Here is a 21,977-nt window from a genome sequence, read left to right on the forward strand (position 1 = left end):
ATGGATTTTTACAAAAAAAGATGTATGTGTTACTGCTAGGCTTACATTTACGCTATCCTGAACCAAAGGCACCTTAAGCAGTTGCAATTGCTAAATATTCTGAATCACACCCAACTAGCAATGGATCATAGACTGTCATATTACTTCATGTGGATATTCTGTGTTAACTTACTGTTCTCGCACTAGGTCACATGTTCCACAAAGCCCCTGTGGTATCTAGCTTATCTTATACCAAATAGTGTGGCAGCTCAGTTTAGTCAAACGGTCAAAAGAACCATGGAGTCACATGCACCCAAAACTACATCTTGTAATGAGTGGATAATCTAACCCAACGTAGAAATTCACAGATGGTAAGAAGTCTAATCTACCTGCAGAGACTGCAGTCTTCTTCAGGGGGAGACTCTTGGTATGTTCTTAAACTATGCGGTATTAATCTGATGCGGCTTCCGGCTACATGCAGAAGCATAACAGTCACTCTGTGTATCTAACAGCAAATAAATGGTCATAAAATAAGCATTATGTTGGTTATTTCAAGTTGTGTGTGTGTGTGTGTGTGTGTGTGTGTGTGTGTGTGTGTGTGTGTGCGTGTGCGTGTGTGCGTGTGTGTGTGTGTGTGTGTGTGTGTGTGTGTGTGTGTGTGTGTGTGTGTGTGTGTGTGTGTTGGGCACAGTTAATATACTTCTATACACTGCAACATTTTTTTTTCCTCGGAGGAGGATGAAAGTACTTATTTATGTCTAGGGAATGGTCACAGACTTTTTTTTAATGGGATCTGAATATCACCCTAATCCCTTCAGGGCTTCCACTGTAACTGCATAGTGTCCCAAAAGCCAATATTGAAGTTGCTATGGGCATCTGAACATTTACTGCAACGCATGCAAAAATTAAATTCATGTTAAATGAATCATAACAGACTGATGTAGCTTGCAATCTCTGTGTGAAACAAAATTCTACTTCAGTGGGCAGGTCCTCCATCCATCCCCCAGCAGAGGGTGTATTTAACCTCTGCACCTTTGAACTTACTAAAATCAATGTCACAATCAATGCACCTTGGGGGGGAAAAGGAGTCTTGAATATGGTGACCTCTACTGATTAATGTACAGTTTAGCCAAGCGTCCCACACGCAGCAGATGGGCACCTTCCCTACGTAAGAAAATGTATAGTATGATTATGATGAGACTTCACTGACATTAAGAAGCAAGACCATTACATGCTTCACATTTTTGGTTTATTCAACTCTGGGAACACTCACAAATTTCAGATGCATTTTTTTTAACAAAAAAATATGAAAAACATGCATCCTGTTCAGTACAATAACATACTGAATATAGAAAAATTAACAATTATTTACATATTACCTTACTCAGTCTGGACCAGAATGTAGGCTTACTAAAACACTTGACCTTTACTTCCCAATGCCATTTTGTTACACTGTTTACTCAGGGTTCTCTGAGCATGGCCCAAAAGTATACACTTCAGTAACAGAAGTGATAGCATGAAGCTAAATTATAGTTTTCTAAAGTTACTAGGTAATTTAGCAACTTAATAAGACCCTGGATGGACCCTTTTACACAAAAAACACTTAATTCCTACAAAATATGTCCCTTAGTCTGTATCAGCCTACCCTTAAACACTGTTCTTACAAATATTCCACATCTTTATTAGCAATAATTTTAATATCATCCGTTTCCATTTCTTCCTGTCCTCTGCATCTTGCTCTGTCACGCCAACCACCTGCATGTCCTCTCTCACCACATCCATAAACCTTATCTTAGGCCTTCCTCTCTTTTTCTCTTACCTGGCAGCTCCATCCTTAGCATTCTTCTCCCAATATACCCAGCATCACTCCTCAACACATGTCCAAACCAACGCAATCTCACTTCTCTGGCTTTGTTGCCAAACCACCCAACCTAGGCTGACCCTCTAATATACTCATTCCTAATCCCGTCCATCCTCATCACACCCAGTGCAAATCTTAGCATCTGTAACTCTGCCACCTCCAGCTCTAACTCCTGTCTTTTCATCAGTGCCACCGTCTCCAGCCCATATAACATAGCTGGTCTCACTACCATCTTGTAGACCTACCCTTTCACTCTTACTAGTACCCATCTGTCACAAATCACTCCTGACACTCTTCTCCACCCTGACTGCACTCTCTTTTTCACCTCTCTTCCACACATTCCTCTGTCCTCCCACTCACTCACACACATATATCCTGTCCTAGTCCTGCTGACCTTCTTTCCTCTCTTCTCTAGAGCATATCTCCACCTCTCTAGGGTCTCCTCAACCCTACTCTGACTACAGATCACAATATTATCTGCAAACATCATAGTCCACAGGGACTCCTGTCTGATCTTGTCTGTCAACCTGTCCACCACCACTGCAAATAAGAAAGGGCTCGGGGCTGATCCTTGATGTAATCAACCTGCACCTTGACTACATCCATCACTCCTACCACATACCTCACCACTGTCATACTGCCCTCATACACATCCTGTACCCCATACTTCTCTGCCACTGCTAAATTCCTTATACAATACCACAACTCCTCTCTAGGCACCCTGTCATATGCTTTTTCTAAGTCCACAAAGACAATGCAACTCCTTCTGACATTCTCAACACCCTCAGAAAAATATCACATCTGTAGTGTTCTTTCCTGGCATGAAACCATACTGCTGATCACTAATCATCACATCCCTTCTTAACCTAGCTTCCACTACTCTTTCCCATAATTCCATGTTGTGGCTGATTAATTTAATCCCTCTGTAGTTACTACATCTCTGCACATCACCCTTAGTCTTAAAAATCGGTACCAAAACACTTTTTCTCCACTCCTCAGGCATCCTCTCACTTTCCAAGATTTCATTAAACAATCTGGTTAAAAACTCCACTGCCATCTCTCCTAAACACCTCATTGCTTCTACAGGTATGTCCTCTGGACCAACTTCCTTTTCATTCTTTATCCTCTTCATAGCTGTCCTTACTTCCTCCTTGCAAATCCACTGGACTTCCAGATTCACTATCCCCACATCATCCAACCTTCTCTGTCTCTCTCTCTCATTCTCTTCATTCATCAGCCCCTCAAAGTACTCTTTCCATCTCCTCAACACACTCTCCTCGCTTGTGAGTATGTTTCCCTCATTATCCTTTATCACCTTTACCTGCTGCACATCTTTCCTAGCTCGGTCCCTCTGTCTAGCCAATCAGTACAAGTCCTTTTCTCCCTCCTTAGTGTCCAACCTTTCATACAACTCTTCATACGCCTTATCCTTAGGCTTCACCACCTCTCTCTTCACCACAAGCCTCATCTCCTTGTACTCTTGTCTCCTTTCTCCATCTGTCTGACAATCCCACTTCTTTGCCAACGTCTTCTGCTGTATACTCTCATGTACTTCCTCGTTCCACCACCAAGTCTCCTTGTCCTCCTTCCTCCATCCAGATGTCACACCATGCACCTTTCTAGCTGTCTCCTTTACCACTACTGCTGTAGTTCTGGTAACTCTTCACTGCCACACAGTGCCTGTCTTAACTCTTCCCTAAACTCCACGTCACAATCATCCTTTATCTACTTCCACCATTTGATCCTTGGCACTGCCTCACTCTCCGCCTCTTCTTCTTGATCACCAACGTCATCCTACACCATCCTATGCTGCCTAACTACGCTCTCCCTTGTCACCATTTACAGTCTCCAATCTCCTTCAGACTGTCCCTCCTGCATAAGATCCACCTGTGTGCATCTTCCTCCACTCTTGTATGTCACCCTATGCTCCTCCCTCTTCTTAAAATATGTATTCACCACAGCCACGTCCATCCTTTTCACAAAATCCACTACCATCTGACCTTCTGCATTCCTTTCCTTAACAGCATACCTACCCATCACCTCCTCTTCCCCTCTGTTGCCTTCCCCAACATGCCCATTGAAATCCACTCCAATCACCACTCTCTCACCCTTGGGTACACTCTCCACCACTTCATCCAACTCGCTCCAAAATTTTTTTTTCTCATCCACACCTAACTTGCGGAGCATATGCACCAACATTCATCATCACACCATCAATTTCCAGCTTCATAAACATTACTCTACCTGACACTCTTTTCACCTCCAAAACACTCTTGACATACTGTTCCTTCAGGATAACCCCTACCCCATTTCTCCTCCCATCCACACCAAGGTAGGGGAATTTGAACCCACCTCTGATACACCTGGCCTTCCTTTCCTTCCATCTGGTCTCTTGCATGCACAATATATCAACCTTCCTTTTCTCTATCATATCAGCTAGCTCTGTCCCTTGTCATACTGCCAACATTCAAAGTTCCTACCTCCCGTCCACACTCCTAAAGTTCCTCCTCTCCTACTGCCTCTGGGCATGCCTTCCCACTCTTCTTCTCCTTTGTTCAACAGTAGCTCAATTTCCACTAGCACCCTGTTAGCTAACAGTACATGTGGCTGTTATTGTTAACCTGGGCCTTGACCGATATGGTATGGAAATCTGTATGGCTGTCCGCATATGTGATCTGTCAGAAATTTTACAGTTTTCATTGCTTCCTTTAAACTATTACTGCACTTTCTTTTGCAAGAATAATTAAGAGAATCTTAAAGGCATACAAACGTCAAAAATGCTGCATGACGTACTATTACTGCATGATGTACTATTACTGCAAAACAGAGTTTTATTCAGTTCAGTTATTTGTACAGTCAGTCTATAGTAATTCCCTCCTCGATCAGACTAAATAAAACGTTTACTTATTTTACTTAAATTGCTTAATTAACAGGCAAGTGAACTGGTCCAAAGGTACTATATGAGACACTAGCTCAGCCCAATGACAGGGAGTGAAAGCACAATAACTTATCAACAGTCCACAACATGCTTATACAATAACCTTTCAACAGTCAGTACCATACATGCAAATACATATACTATTTCTTTCCGACTCGTTTATTTTTAATACAAGTCAGTTTCAGTAAATGCATATGTTATGCATAAAAGAATGAATAACATCCTGACACCGTTTGACTACCCCAAAAGTATTTGAAATGACCTGAACAAAAGAACATCTCTAAACTGAGTTTTACAAAACAGAGCTCAACATCCATACAGGCAGGTGCTCTTCATTATGAAATGATAAACCTGACAGTGGGAAAACCATTTTGTAACCCTTCAGGCAGAATAACTGCCATTAAGAGCAAATGCATGGGTTTGAAATATACTCCAACCTCCATATGATTTATTTTCATTCCAAAATTTTTGGGAGACATCCATTTTTTTCAGGGTACCCAAGAAAGAAAGCTCCGACTTAATAAGTTAGACTACACTGCAATGATTTGCAAGTGTTATAATTAAACAAGCACACTGTGTCCAAACTTTTAAATAATTATATAAAATTGTCAAGAAAAAAATGACTTTATTATAAACATACTTTCTAGAAGTTACTACTGACTAACACACCAGCTGTTATGCAGGGAATGTCAAATTTGCTAAGGATGCTATATGTTTAAATTTTGGAATAGCTACATTTGAATTTAAAAATTTACAATTGAACTAAGTGCCTTAAGTGAGAGAATGTTAATCTTATCTTCCCTGTAGGCACTTCAGAAAAATCATGGTTTGTAAAGTTTACTTCAGAAGTAATCCACTAATATTTTTTAAAGAAAACTGTTATCTCGTAAATTCTACCTCATGAAAAGTAAGCACAAAGCTACTATTAACAACTGTTGTAATGTTTACATATTAAATACATAATTTGAGAAAGTATATGCTCTACAGGTCTGCCAATATATCCTTCCTCCGAGTCAGTGGCTTGTACGGGGGCAAACTGGGCAAATAGAAAGAACCCAAACCCTCTTGGCGGCCCCAGTTACTAGAAAAAATATTAGTGGATGTAGACAAAAAATGTGCTTCTTAATAAAGCATGAAATGGGCTGCCAGAAAACATGGCAAGTCGTTTATAATAAAAGTGCTGTCAGAGCTTGCTGGGAATTCAGAAACACCAGTAGGAGTGTTTGCAAAGTTTAAATAGGTTACCTTGTTTGCAATGTTTCAAAGTTCTGTCATGGTATATATTTTTTTCTAAAACAGGGATTCCAACAAAAAATCAAGTCAATGTGTTAATAGGGATTGAAGTCTGTTAAAGAAATATGTGTGTATTTAACAGCCAAGGGACAGATTACAATTGCTGGGAGTATACAGACCACCAAAGTCAAGTGATGATGAGCTAAAGGAATTCATTCATTTCCAACATGAAGGAAAACAATCACAACTGAGGGGGTTTAAAACTACAAGAAACATACTTTAATATTAATTCTACAACATTAGTAAGGACATTTACAACATATGTTCCTGAAGAAAAACAGTTGCAGTTTGTAAACAAACCTACCATGGAACAGAAAATATTGGATGTACCATTTGTGTTCCCAGGAGAGGATTGTAATTTCACATCAAGTTTTACAACCTTTGGTGTGCAGTGATCATGGGTTTATAAAGGTACAAACTACTGCTAGATAATTCTGCATAACTGAAATCTAAATCAATGTGCAGAAGATTAATATACTACGTATATGGAAGCATAGCAGTCACTATGTAAATCTGAAGTGATGCATTCACTCCACAGACAGAACGATTATGGACAGTTTTGAAAGGCAAACTGTTTGAATGCAAAAAAAAAAGTTTAACATCAGGATCTAGGAACACAAGGTCTGGGGGCTCCAGTTCCAAAATAACAAGGATAACATTACGAAATACAAAATATGAAACTGAAATGAGTTCAGACTAACTTTAAAAAGGGAAACATATAAGCTGGACAGACAGATTAAATGGAGTGAGACAAGATCAGAAAAAAATTAAAGAAAATTTATATAAAGATAGTGAGCATACATTTTACAGATATATATGGCAGGAGTAAAAACATACAAATCAATAAACTAGATTCCACAATTTGTTCTCAGACAAACCATCTCCTCCAGACTCTGTCTTCCTGCATTCAGCTGAAAACCCTAAATGCTCTCTGGCTGGGAAACTACTTGGTAGCTCCACCTTTCTACAGTTAAATTGATTCATACTAGGCTTGGGCAGAAGAGTCCACTGATGAACTCAGCCCAAATTCTAATTGCCTCAAAGCACTGTCTGGTTAAGTGACTTGCTCAAGGTCACACAGTAGGCAAATGAAGTCTGAGTGACTCAAACCTTGTACCACTGGAAGTAGCTTGTTAACAGCTTACAGCCTTAATCCTCTGCACCAACTGCCAGGGGATTTCCAGAGTTGCCTCACTCATGATGCAGAGCTTGGAGTACTTTTTATAGACTGGGCGGTGCAGTGGTTAGCATTGTCGCCTCACAACAAGAGGTTCTCTGATTTGATTCTCGGCTGGGTTGCCTTCGTGCGGAATTTGCATGTCCTCCCTGCATTCACGCAGGTTTCCTCCGGGTGCGCCAGTTTTCTCCCACATTACAAAGACATGCATCTTGAGCATTTCTCCCTTGGCCTTTGCTGAAAATGGGCTCTGTGCCTCTGTCCCAATTTGACTTTCCCGGTAAACACATAATAAATAAAATAATAAATACATAAATAAATTATTCTCACCTACAGGTGACCATGTGCACCTGCATCACAGAGAGGGCCTACTACACCTTTTTTTTCATGAGTTCACTGTCCTGCAAAACTGTCTCACGAAGGCTGCAAAGAATGGCTTGGCAGATCCAAGCACACATCGCCTGATCGTATTGCTGCTTGACTGTCACTTTCTCCTCTGACAAGTGCCAAGTGCCAGAAATAATGGAGTGGATCACATAACCAGGAGGGGGTTAGCTTGACCTTCTCTATGTCCTCCAGCATCTGGACTGCTACACAATTTCTGGTGGTCTGTAAAAGAGGCAGGAGTTTATTCCCCTATACCATTAAGCTGGAAGCTTATTTCTAATTAGATTACTCAGAACCAAGTCTATTTTCAAGGAAAATAATGTTGCAGGACTAACCCAATAGTTTCTCCTCCTGCACCCAACTGACCCCATTTGTGAAGGTTAGAGTCTGGTCTTAGGGAACAGGCTAGTCTGGAAATCCTGTGGGCTATCCTATCCCCATCCAATGTGGTAGCCTGCACGCTCTGCTGCAGATGCCTCAAGAGGTGCAAGTGTATGAACAACCTCCAGTGAATGAGCAACCTCCAGACCATGTGGCACTTCATGCTGTAGTAATACAGTCTCGCCAATGCAAGAAGCCAAGTGGCCTTTACCTCCCCCACTGATGGGTAAGCCAACCTCAAGCAGTCACTCCCATCTTCCCCTGTTACTAGTTGAAAGCAGATTATCTGGGGCGCAGTCAGGTCTTTATGCCTCTGTGTCATGGGACAGACTACAGTATTTACTTATTTATTTTGTTCTTTTATTTTAACTTTAACTTTACTGTTCTAATATGAATGAACAATTTGGTTTGGTGGGCAGCAGTAACGTCTTTGGGAAATTGCATTTGTGTATTAGGTGTGCAGTTTCTGAAGTTACTTTTTTAACATTTTTTTAGGTAAAAGGGCCCATGTCTTTCTTTGCTTTAACTTTGTTTTTGTTTTTTAACTTTAATTAGCAGTTTAGATATGAGTTTGGAAATTTTGTTTTAGGTAGGCTAGGGACTTTAACAGTGGTCTGTGTGCACCAATCTTTAGCATGTGCAATGTATAACCTTCTACTATACTTGTTTTAAATACTATAAATATAGTGGGTTTGTGGTAATTCTAGACAGGTTGAGGATATGTCTATCTAGACATGTGGGATATGTTTCAGTGGCATAGAAAAATTACATCCCCTTCAGCTGAAGCACCAAGAGTGTAAATAAACGAAAAATAACTACACAGAGTATCAGATGCATTTCTAAAAACCACAGCCATTATCTGGGGTCTGTCATTAGCATGCACTTCATTTCACACATCCACCACATAAGAGGTGAGGAAAACAATTCTGCACCTAGTTCAATATGCGAGCCATAGTGTAGTTGGAGTTTTAATCAGGTATGTAGCCTGCTTACACGATTCCTTGACCCAAGATCCAGGCTATGCACATGAAACTTAGTGTGGAAGTATCTTCCCCAAAACACATTCCATCAAGTAATCCGACAATGATGAAATAAGACAACAAGTGAAGACACTGATAGACAAGCTGCATTGTACTTTTTCTAACTCCTGTTCTTCTAAGGCTGTGGAATATATATATGGATTGCTGGCATATAGGGGTACAGCCACCACTTTGGGGAGTCGAAGGAGTGCAGCCCCCATCTAAAGTTACTGCACATAGCAGTGAAGAAAGAAAAACTTAGTGATTTCTTTAAAAAAATTTGACATTATTCAGTTCAGCCATTATGGCTCAGGTATTTTGTTTCTTGACTAAAACAGCAGTGATGTTTATCTCTCTGGAGCAAAACAATATATGGTATGAACAGCAGGGATCAGTAACTGCCATGATGATGGATGTTAGTAACAGAGGACCTGGAATGTCCCACAAAAAAAAAAGATAGGGATTGCATGTCTATGGCATTTACTAGTTTCAGTTGTCAATTACAAACAAATTTCTTCTAATGCTGATTTTCTGCACAATGGTTTTTGGGAAAGCTTTCCAAATATCACTTAATGCACTAGAAATAAATACTACTAAATGAAAAGCAGAAGTGCATTGTGGGCAGTATAAATATAAAACATTACGCAGCAGTCTGAGATTTTTAACCCATTCATTTTTTAATAGAAGGAACACACCTGTGGCTTTCAACTTTAATGTTTACTGGCCAAGATAGAGTTCTTCTAACAAGTCTAACCAAAGACTGCATTTTTTCATTCCTTCACAGGGAGACAGACAAGCCAAAGAAATTGAACATAAGGAAACTACAGGAATATAACTAAAGTGAAAATATGTACTAGAAAGGTCAAAAAGAAAACACTGTTAATTATTATCCCACAGAAATACAATGCAGCCCAGGGATTTCTGCATCATGGAGTGCAGATCATCTCATCCGGACGTCACCTACTATAATGTAAGTGAATATGAAAAGCATATTCTTACTAACATGAAGGTCGTTTTTATTTTAAAATCATAACTTTTATAGGTTTAAAAAACCTAATGAAATGGAGGTCCCATTCCCAATATAGTGCCAAAATTACTTCACATCCACAGTTAAGAGGTAAATTCTGGAAGCAGGTGTACCAGAAAGGACCAAAAGCACATAAGGGCTTTCATTTATAAATTGTTTATTTGTCTTAATTACTCTGTACAGAGGTACTTAAAGTTTTTATACTACAGAATCAACCCTTGAGTACTTCATACAGACCTTTAAAGTAACAGCTGTAGATACCACAGCAAGATGTCTGGGTACAACATGAAGTATAAAGAAAGAATAAATAGTTATTTTAATCGGAAATTTGAAGAACCTGCTACCAGTTTAGTTTAAAAGGAACTTCCAGCTGCAAAAAAGCAAATATGCCACTAAAGTATTCCTACTATGTAATTCATTGTGATGATCTGAACACATTTTTCTTGGCAAATTAATGAATAAATGGGCCGTACAATTCTGTTATATGCTCTGCCTAAATAAATGTAGTATTTTAGAAAAGGAACTAACTCTTCTTCTGGTCAATTATGTGAAGAGTTCAATGAAATCCTTTTTCCATGTTATCCAGTTGTGGCAGAGTATAAATTAATATCAATAAGTACAAAACGTATAAATCAGTACCAACAAATATAAAAAGTATAAATCGATACCAAGAAACATAAAAAGTTTAAATCAATACCAACAAATATAAAAAGTATAAATCAATACCAATAAATATAAAACGTATAAATCAATGCCAACAAATATAACTGCCATGCGGAGTTGAACATTACAAAGGAAGAGTCGATTGCTTCCTACTATCGAGAATGTCAGATAACTTTGACCCTTGTAAAGATAATATAGTAACTTTGCCTTTAAGGTCTCTGCAAATGTATGAAGTAGAGTTTGTCAAAACAGAATCATCCAGAACTTTCATTCGATTTTCACAGTGATAAATTAGAGGTTCTACTGCCTGGGATCATAAACAGAAAACATATTATGTTTACAGAGTCTGGATACAAATCATAGTTACAAGCAGTCACAACTGGAGGTGCAACTTTAACTGTTATAGTTTTGCTTTTTCCTTGATGGCTACATTACTTTTTCATGTTTAATACCATCCACAAGTGCTTCAAGAAGCACACCATTAGCTATACATCACACTCATACAGTCGCACATGTCTGCAGCACGGACTTTAAGGCATACTCAAAACAATGCAATTCTGAGTGCAGTGTTTGTTGTGCAAGCCTCTAAAAGACATACAAAGTCATGTGTAAAAGAGTGCAAAATTACACTGAAATGAGTGAATATATGCAAGACGCACTGCTGACATGCACTTGCAGCACCTTCCTTACCTTTTGCAATTCAGAGTCTACCCAAATGAAAGTTGCTACATACATTATAAAAATGGCAGGCATCTCCATCTCCAGTCATTTTCTAATTGAGAAAGATGTGCAGCGTGCCAGTTAGTTTTGTAATTCACCAATTTCAAACTTTTTGCTGTAGTACCATAATCTGGTGAACTGGTTTCAGTATTTTTGTAAAACAAAATCCATATACTTGCAGTTATTGCAGCTGTTATTGAAGACATAGCAGAAAACCTTGAAGGAAATGGTAGTGTATGCAAAAGTGAACAAAGGTACTCCAAGGAGGCAATAATTCAACAAAAGAGTAAGGCTGGAAAAATATACTGAGCTATAGTCTAAAAATAAGCAAATAAATTTAAGAAGCATTTACTCACCTGTCCTTAACACGAAGGATAAGCTGATGGAACCTGTCCACGTGCTCAAAGCTAGCTTTATCAGTTACTGAAAAGACAATGAGGAACCCATCTCCTGTTCTCATATACTGTTCCCTCATAGCACTGAACTCTTCTTGTCCAGCAGTGTCCAGCACTAAAGAAAAAAAAAATCACAATATTGATAAAGTCATGTGATTCAAATTATAACCTCCTAGAGAAGACATTAGTTATTTTTAACTAAAAATGAAATCTTCCAAGATATTGTTAACCATCTCATAAAACTGCCACCAATACTAAAAGCATTCAGAAACAAGAGCACCTGAAATACAAAGAAACTCAGAACCTTTCTCACAGCCTACAACTGGAACCATATACTTGCCTTACATGACCCTAATACAGCAACTGTAAGCCTAACCAACTTCTTATTCCAGTTGCAAGACAAATTCTTGCCACTTATCCACAGGCTTTATAAATGCATCAAAACTGAATGCCTGTCCTCCAAACACAAACATATTTTAATGCTAAGGGATGAAACATTGCAAAAACAAAAACAAACAACCACAACTGCACCAACTTTATAGTCTTGCATAACCCATCCAAGAAGTCTGTCAGAAGGCACAAAAAAAAAAAATTGCCAGCAAAGGGACAACAATAATGAAAACTTAACTCAGAACAAAATAACCGGAGACCAACCAGCATACTTCGTCACTTGAAACCACAAATTATGGCAAACAACAGTAGGAACAATCCGTTTATTATTAATCCAAAATAGTTAATAAGCTGAAGCGCTTTTCGTACGGGAAATACACAAACTTCATCAGATAAAATTACAAGTGAACTGATGCAGTTTAAATAATGTAAACACATGATCAGCTGTTATGTTAATATCCAACATTAAAGCAATATGCCCCATCCATTCAATTTATGTTGCGGAAACTTTCTATTAAAATATAGAACTATCCTAATAAAAACCTAACTTATTGTGAAATAATTAAAAAATTAGAAAATAATAACGTCAACAGAAATAGAATTGGAAAGATTGGAATTGCTATGGCAGATTAGACTATATGCATATAACCTGCCAGGTCTCAATGACATGTGTTCTATTATGGCTATATTAAAACTTAAGAGCCTTCGTAGATAGTTTTAACAAGTTTCAACATAAAATACATTTCTATGTATGAATTTTATGTATGAACATATATTTAATACATATGGGGTAGATTTTGCTGCTGTTTGGAAAGAATATACTTCGTTGTTGCTGTTTGCTTAAGACAGGTCTCTGCCGATACCGGTGTGTTGTAATAGTTTATTAGTAATTTTAAATGAAGTTATTATTTTCTAATTTTTTAAATTTTTTAATTATTTCACAATAAGTTAGGTTTTTATTAGGATAGTTCTATATTTTAATAGAAAGTTTCTGCAACATAAATTGAATGAATGGGGCATATTGCTTTAATGTTGGATATTAACATACCAGCTGATCATGTGTTTACGTTATTTAAACTGCATCAGTTCACTTGTAATTTTATCTGATGAAGTCTGTGTATTTCCCGGACAAAAAGTGCTTCAGCTTAACGATTTTGGATTAATAATAAACGGATTGTTCCTACTGTCGTTTGCCATAATTTGTGGTTTCAAGAAGTTATTTCAATTTTGTTTGTCTTTTTTCAGTAGTTTGGACTATGGCAAACAACCTGCTGAACAATTCCGTGGAACTATCTTCTTTATTAACAACAACATCAGCGGGTGGATCAGCAATTGAAGCTGACAATAATGGCCTTCTTCTGGTTGTGCAGACGTTGGCTCAACAAGTTGAAAGGCTAACTGAGAAAGTAGACACGTTTAGCGGTCTACATAATCAGCAGCAGCAGCGGCAACATCAGAGCTCCACTGCGGTTGGCGGTAATGGAGCCCACGAGAATTTGAATATTGGTGCTAACAATAATAGCGTCTCCTCAGCAGTAATAGTACCTAATCATTGTTCACCTTCACCGACACCATCAGCATCTGTTCCGTGTGGTCAGCGAGTGTCTTCTTCTATATCAATGGGCTCCAAATGGTGAAAGCAGACTGTTCAGGTGAGAACAGAATAATACTAGGGGTAATAACACCAATACTTCCAATAATTCAGTATCTACGGATGGAAATGTGAACTTGAACCCAAGGTTTATTGGACTCCCTAATCTTACTGAATGGCTCACTACACCTATGGGCCTGACTCAACTGAACTCTACAGCCACAATGGTGAGTCCAGCTAGGGAAGAATCAAATCTAACTGATTTGTTGAGCTCTTTTGACCACATTTTGTAAAACATAAAAAGCTTAGTTTGGAAATAGATTATTTTAATGAGTGTCTGAGACTGGAGCTAGTACCGAAGGGCCTCAGGATTTGTCAATATCCGATAGGCCTGATTTCTGACTCCCAATTCCACTTAGACCTGATTAAATTGTTCAACAAACAAGGTCTTGAACTTTTAGATTTAATGAGAGTAAATTATGGTAAAACAGTGGAAGAATTTAGAGAAAATATAATTCTCTTGGACACTCAGATTAAATCACATCCTGACTATCAGATATAAATTTGAATATTCACATAGTTTCCAAACTATTGACTCTTTTATTAATAAGGCGAGAGCAGTGAAATGCAAAAAAAATTACAGAGTGACCGTTTGCAGTATCCGCTTACCCACGCCCACCTCCAGCACAACAATGGAGAATAAATGGGTATAGGAAGGAAGGTGAAGGAAATATTAATAATAATAGTAATCTACAACCTGGAAATATGCAAAATTGTCCAAATCCTGATATTTGTGATCAGAATATGGAAATGACTAATAATCTACATGGGGCATGTTCTGACAGTAATCTACAAACTAATTTTGCAATCACTGAGGACAATAATAATGATGAGGGGCCCCGTAAAAGTCAACACTTACAAAATCAGCCCAAATCAAACTTTCAGCCTAATAATAACCAATGGGGCAACAATCAACAGGGTTTTCAGAAGGGGAGAGCAGAGAACAGGCGGAACCAGAGAAAGAAACACAACAAATGGAAATAAATAAATCAGTTGATGTGGTTTTGCATAATATCCCTTTGATTATTGCGAATTCTGAGGGGGACTTTTCCATCTATAACTACTCGTCAGTGTATGTCCCTGTTGAGCTAGCTAATTTGCTGGCAAAAGGCCTCACATTTATTCCCACTAAAAGACTGAATGTTACGAACTGTATTTTGGATTTGAAAATGTTTGTGAGAAAGTTGAATTTGGCAATTTTGTTGGGTAATATGAATAGAATGGATAAAAATGAAGTTAGAATTGCAAGTACTTATAACCCACCACTGCATAATTCTTTATATATGTTTGAGAAAATGTGTGAGCTTGATTTTAGACATATAGATCATTTGAGAAAAAATAACATAAGTAGAAATAATCTTTCAGATGAAGAATTAAATTGGATAAAATATTTGAAAGACACTAGGGTCCATATTATGAAACCAGATAAAGGTGGTGGCCTGGTTTTTATGGACCAGGTGGATTATGAAAATAAAATTGAAGCAATGTTAGCATCCGAATCTTATAATAAAGTGTCTCTGAATGAATATAATCAAGCTAATAGGATTAAAATTTATATAAATGATTTATTTATAACACAGAGACTTGATATAGAGTTATATAATTATCTAATTATGCCATCACCTATTGTTCCAGTTATATTTGGTGTGCCAAAAATACACAAGGATCTGAGTGATCCACCCCTTAGACCCATAATGGATGGCAGGAATAGTGCAACTTATGCATGCGCAAAAGTAGTTGGTGGGATCCTTAAGAAATATGTAATTTCCGAAATATGTATAAGTAAGGATTCTTGGTCCTTTCTAGAAAAGATAAATAATATAAGTTTTGATGAACACAATAACCTACTAACAGTTGATGTAAAAGACCTCTACACCTCAATACCTCAAGAATTGGGTATTTAGTGGGTTATCTTGAATCTAAAAGAAAAAGGTGCATCTACTTCTGAATTGGTTCTAGTAGAAGAACTATTAAGTATAGTGTTAGCACATAATTATATAACATTCAAGAACAGTTTTTTTCAAAAGAAGAGTGGGGTGGCGATGGGTTCACCCTGCAGTTCAAGTTTTGCAAACTTGGTCATGAATTATTGGGAAAGGGCCTACATATTTAGTAAGGAACATATAAATTTACAAATTATATACTATACCCGATATTTAGACGATATATTTATACTGTTTAAAGGAAATCAAGACCAAGCTAAAGATCTTGGAAAGTATTTCAATGAAAGCACTGTATTTCTTGAATTTACACACAATTTTGAAGAGAAACAAATTCCATTCCTTGATGTGCTCCTGATCAAAAACAATACTGATAAAAAGTACGAAACAAGAATTTATAGAAAGATGATTTCAAGGGAGGATGATTTCAATGATGAATGTAGGAATTTAAAAGATATGTTTCTCAGAAGGGCATATCCAAATGTCTTCTTAGATAATATCATAGAAATAATTCAAGAGAAGAGAAATAGAGGCATTTATACACAGATTGTATGAGGGACTATAGAGGTACAAATCCAAGATTCAGTAGTAAATACTACTAGGGACTTTAACTGTGAAATAACGGATCTTATCATAAATGGAATGATGGGTGAAAAAACTTTGTTTTGAGCATACTCTCATTCTTACTTTCAACTCTGACTTCTACTTTTTAAAAAAGTATTCTATACAAAAATTGGAATATCTTGAAGGAAAGTAAAGAAATAATAGAGAAAATAGGGGAAGCACCCAAATTTATGGTAAGAAGAGATAGAAATTTTAAAGAACTTTTGGAGGGCATACATAAAAATAATAGTAACAACAATAATAGAAGGGGCATGCATAATTGCAGCTCCTGACCTTATTGTAAATATATTATAGTGGGTAATTCATTAACCTTTAATAACCTAGATCTGAAAAGTAAAGGTAAATACAACTGTAATTCTAAGATGGTGGTCTACCTAGCTAAATGCCAGTTTTGCCCATGTTTTTATGTGGGCAAAACTATCCGTAGATTAAGAGACAGAATCTACGAACATGTTTATAATATAAATAAACTCAAGCAAGAAAACACATTAGCTAAGCATGTGTCTGAATATCCAACCCATATATTTAAGTTTTGGATCTGGGACCAACAGAAATAGAATTGGAAAGATTGGAATTGCTATGGCAGATTAGACTATATGCATATAACCTGCCGGGTCTCAATGACATGTGTTCTATTATGGCTATATCAAAACTTAAGAGTCTTCGTAGGTAGTTTTAACAAGTTTCAACATAAAATACATTTCTATATATCAAGACTAAGACGAGATCCAGCGGTGTTAATGCCCAGCAGAGAAGCACAAACTGAAGTCAGGATAAAAACAAAACAACTGCTGGGCAATGCAATGAAGGGTACTTGAAACACAATGTCCTGATACCTCCAATGGATGCGTGTCAATAGAGATGATAAAAATATCCCAAATGATCCAAGTATGTACAAAGGATGATAAAAACAGATTTTATTTGTTAAGAGCAGGTTAGCGCTTTCGCAATCGCTTCATCAGACCTCCATTCACATAAAAAACAGTGTCTTAAATATACAAAAAAGCGCCAAGGACCCTTAAACCTCTTAAAGATACAAAGCACTTTAAAACACACAAAGAACATGAAAGATATATTAGCCTATATATAATAAATATAAAACACTATATTATATTTCATATTTTATATTCAAGTCACATGTTAATAAAATACATGGAAATAAATATTTAAAAAATCTAAAAATGTGTTTGAAATCTACAAGTGGGAGACAGGAACTAGCACAAATACAACAGGTGCTATCATCACTTGTTCTTTAACCTCCTGGATCTCAATAGGGGACGTAAGGGGACCTTCCCATTTAGACCTGGAGGCAAATCAGCCCTAAACCTAATAATCCAGTGTATTTCCCTGGTCTCAGTATAATTCTTGATGTCTCCTCTCCGATGAGTTCTGAAGACCTGTTCCAATACCCTGAACTTAAATTGATGTGCTATACCCTCCTCTTTAGTATGTTTGGCCAGGGCATTGAATAAATTACCCTTCCTTGTATGATAAGCATGCTCTCTAATCCTGTCTCTCAATACTCTATTCGTCTTGCCTACATAGTAGGCTGGACATGAAATGCATGAGGCTAAGTAAACTACATCCTTTGACATACAACTACCTTTGGTCCGAATATGAAACATACCGGATCCATGAGGGAAGGTAAAGACTGGATCAGTCAAAATGTATGTACAAAAATTACACCTATTGCAAGGTGTCATATATGGCCCTAGTGAGATGGTCGGTGTGTAGTGTGTTTTTGGATAACAGAGCAGCCTCTTGAGATTTTTCTTGTTCCGATAGACAAACTTTGGTCCTTCACCTACCAGACCTTTGATGTTGGGGTCTACCGACAAGACATGCCAATGTTTAGAGAAAATATCCTTAACATGGCCAATGTCTCTTGTATAATAAATAGGAAAGAATGTATTGTTATTATCTTTATGTCGGCCATCCATCCCCTTGTCTATCCTCATATCACCTCTATACAATTCCATCGCCCCTTCTGAAAAGTATGGTTTGGCCCTGTCCTCCCTGAGACGATGGATGCCGTCCATCCCTCTAGTGATGTCCAGCTGGGTATACCCTCGTTCCACAAATCTCATGCCTAGGTCTTCCAGCTCCCCTTCCAAATGTGTGTTCCCAGGTGTGTATCTGGACATCCGCATGGATTGTCCTTTCACTATGTTGTTATAAACAAAACCTGGGTGCATACTGGAACGATGGAGTAAAGTGTTCCTATGACAGATCTTGCGGTACACTCCTGTGTTGACAATCCCGCCAGGCAATTTGTCCACATAGATATCCAAAAATGGAATGGTGGTGTAAGACCATTCCATTGTGAACTTCAAAAATGTATTGGAGCTGTTAATCCATACAAAGAAGTCCTCCAGTTGGGCTGGGGTGCCCCTCCATGCAAAGAAAAGATCATCCACAAAGCATCTGTAAAATGGTGCATACTCCTTAAACAGGTCATTCTGGAATAAATAACAGTGCTCCCATTCCGCCATGACGAGATTGGCGTAGCTGTTCGCACAAGAAGTGCCCATGGCCACGCCATCTCGCTGTGAAAAGATCTTGTCATGAAAGCAAAAGATGTTGGATTCCAAAACGATGCTCAGCAATAGGATGATCAATTCAATATCATAGTCCAGGGGGATGATAGATCTCCTCAAATAGGCCTCAATCATCTTGATACCCCCTGTGTTGGGAATGACCGTGAACAAGGACTGAACGTCCATGGTCACCCAGATAAGATCTCCAACCTCAGGACAGTCTTGGATATATGCGTACAGATCTAATAAGAACTGTCTGGTATCCCTAAGGATGAATCTGTTCGCATCTACCAGGGGTCTCAGCTGAGCTTCAACAAAAAGTGATAATGGTTCGGTGGACCATCCCCTACCGGCAACTATAGGTCTCATAGGAGGATGGAGTGGGTCCTTATGGACCTTCGGTAGGCCCTGAATGGCAGGAATCAGAGGATGAATGACATAGAAAAAATCAAAAAGAACCTGGTCGATGACTCCTTCATCTAGGAGGCCTAAAAGTGTGGAATGTATGGTGTAAATGATGGTGTCAACTTCACTATTAGTGATAGAGATATAAAACCTATCATCATCCAACATCTGATTCATGTCATGATTATACCTGTCTGTGTCCGGTTGAAGAAAAACTTAGGGAAGACATCAGGAAAGCTAAAAACATTATTCTTACTGACTATCCAGTCTCAGTGGTTGACCGTACTTTAGGTTTGATGTTGGATAATGTTAATATGTACGAGCGACGTCTCTTTAACCAGAAAAGAACGAAGCTCCAGAGAGACATTACTGATTTCCGTTTGGGCAACATTTTTACTTGGCCCAGGAATAATTTGACTGATAATAGTATTAATTCTAATAGAACTGGTAATGTGTTACCTAGAGATGTTTGTACTATCACCTCGAAGGGGAATGGGAGTGTCTCGATTAATGAAGTTGTATCTGTGAACGATACGGATGATAATTTCGTCTCAGGTGTAGAGAATATAATCACAGCTAATGTCAATGTTGTAGATAATGTAGAAAATGTCGAGTCTATTGGTTCAACTTCTTGCAGGAACACTTTGGACATTTCGAATGCTGGTATGAATGTGCACACTGAGAATAGGGACCCCATTCAGGCCCCAGTTCCGGGACCAGTTGTTAGGAGGAAGATATCTAGTTAAGTGAATAACAGAACGAGCAATGTTCTTGGTTCTGAACGTAGCTCTGATTCATTTACCTTGAATACCCCACAACAGACAAGCAGTAGATGCCCTTTTCCCATCAGAGTGTCCAACAGTGGGGAGAAGGTTTATTTGAACAACAAGGGGAGACACAAGAGGAAGATGTCCCCAGAGAGACAGCCCACTCGGACCATCAAGAAGATGTGGGAAGGGAGACAGTAGACATTGTTTTCAATCTATCTAGTTATGCATTAAGTGAACATGAGTTACAAGTCCTCTCTAGAGGCCTTACCTTTATTCCTACAACTGATAGTAGATATGAGGAGACCTTGAAGGATTTTAAACTGTTTGTCAGGAGTCTATCCTTGAGGATTTTTTATAAGGACAGAGGTACAACAACTCAGGAGACCTTTTTTAAGGTACCCAGTACCTTTATACCTCCAATACATCCTTTGGTGGCTGCTTACAGTAAGCTGGTCGAAGATGACATTTATAAGATGAAACAGGAAGGCTTTAAAGGTACAAACAAGAAATATAACCTTAATTATCGACAAAGAGAAGCCTTGCATTCTCTCTGTAACAACCATGCTATTGTCATACGACCAGCGGATAAGGGTGGTGGTATTGTGGTTTTTGACACAGACAGGTATAATCATGACATGAATCAGATGTTGGATGATGATAGGTTTTATATCTCTATCACTAACAGTGAAGTTGACACCATCATTTACACCATACATTCCACACTTTTAGGCCTCCTAGATGAAGGAGTCATCGACCAGGTTCTTTTTGATTTTTTCTATGTCATTCACCCTCTGATTCCTGCCATTCAGGGCCTACCGAAGGTCCACAAGGACCCACTTCATCCTCCCATGAGACCTATAGTTGCCGGTAGGGGTTGGTCCACCGAACCATTATCACTTTTTGTGGAAGCTCAGCTGAGACCCCTGGTAGATGCAAACAGATTCATCCTTAGGGATACCAGACAGTTCCTATTAGATCTGTATGCATACATCCAAGATTGTCCTGAGGTTGGAGATCTTATCTGGGTGACCGTGGGCGTCCAGTCCTTGTTCACGGTCATTCCCAATACAGGGGGTATCAAGATGATTGAGGCCTATTTGAGGAGATCTACCATCCCCCTGGACTATGATATTGAATTGATCATCCTATTGCTGAGCATCGTTTTGGATTCCAACATCTTTTGCTTTCATGACAAGATCTTTTCACAGCGAGATGGCGTGGCCATGGGCACTTCTTGTGCGAACAGCTACGCCAATCTCGTCATGGCGGAATGGGAGCACTGTCATTTATTCCAGAACGACCTGTTTAAGGAGTATGCACCATTTTACAGACGCTTTGTGGATGATCTTTTCTTTGCATGGAGGGGCACCCCAGCCCAACTGGAGGACTTCTTTGTATGGATTAACAGCTCCAATACATTTTTGAAGTTCACAATGGAATGGTCTTACACCACCATTCCATTTTTGGATATCTATGTGGACAAATTGCCTGGCGGGATTGTCAACACAGGAGTGTACCGCAAGATCTGTCATAGGAACACTTTACTCCATCGTTCCAGTATGCACCCAGGTTTTGTTTATAACAACATAGTGAAAGGACAATCCATGCGGATGTCCAGATACACACCTGGGAACACACATTTGGAAGGGGAGCTGGAAGACCTAGGCATGAGATTTGTGGAACGAGGGTATACCCAGCTGGACATCACTAGAGGGATGGACGGCATCCATCGTCTCAGGGAGGACAGGGCCAAACCATACTTTTCAGAAGGGGCGATGGAATTGTATAGAGGTGATATGAGGATAGACAAGGGGATGGAT

The 21,977-nt window shown here is 38.6% G+C and overlaps 1 protein-coding gene across 1 annotated transcript in view; it reads right to left on the minus strand.

The window, feature by feature from the left end:
* Positions 1 to 21,977, minus strand: part of MRAS (muscle RAS oncogene homolog) — a 437,128-nt gene that overhangs the window by 153,904 nt on the left and 261,247 nt on the right. Inside the window, exon 4 of the mRNA XM_044060717.1 lies at positions 11,802 to 11,955. Within this exon, the coding sequence (XP_043916652.1) occupies positions 11,802 to 11,955 (154 nt within the window). The remainder of the gene's footprint in view (positions 1 to 11,801; positions 11,956 to 21,977) is intronic.

This window comes from Protopterus annectens, chromosome 2.part0 (genome assembly GCF_019279795.1).
Source record: "Protopterus annectens isolate FY-2018-M chromosome 2.part0, PAN1.0, whole genome shotgun sequence".
NCBI classification, from domain to species: Eukaryota; Metazoa; Chordata; order Ceratodontiformes; family Protopteridae; genus Protopterus; species Protopterus annectens.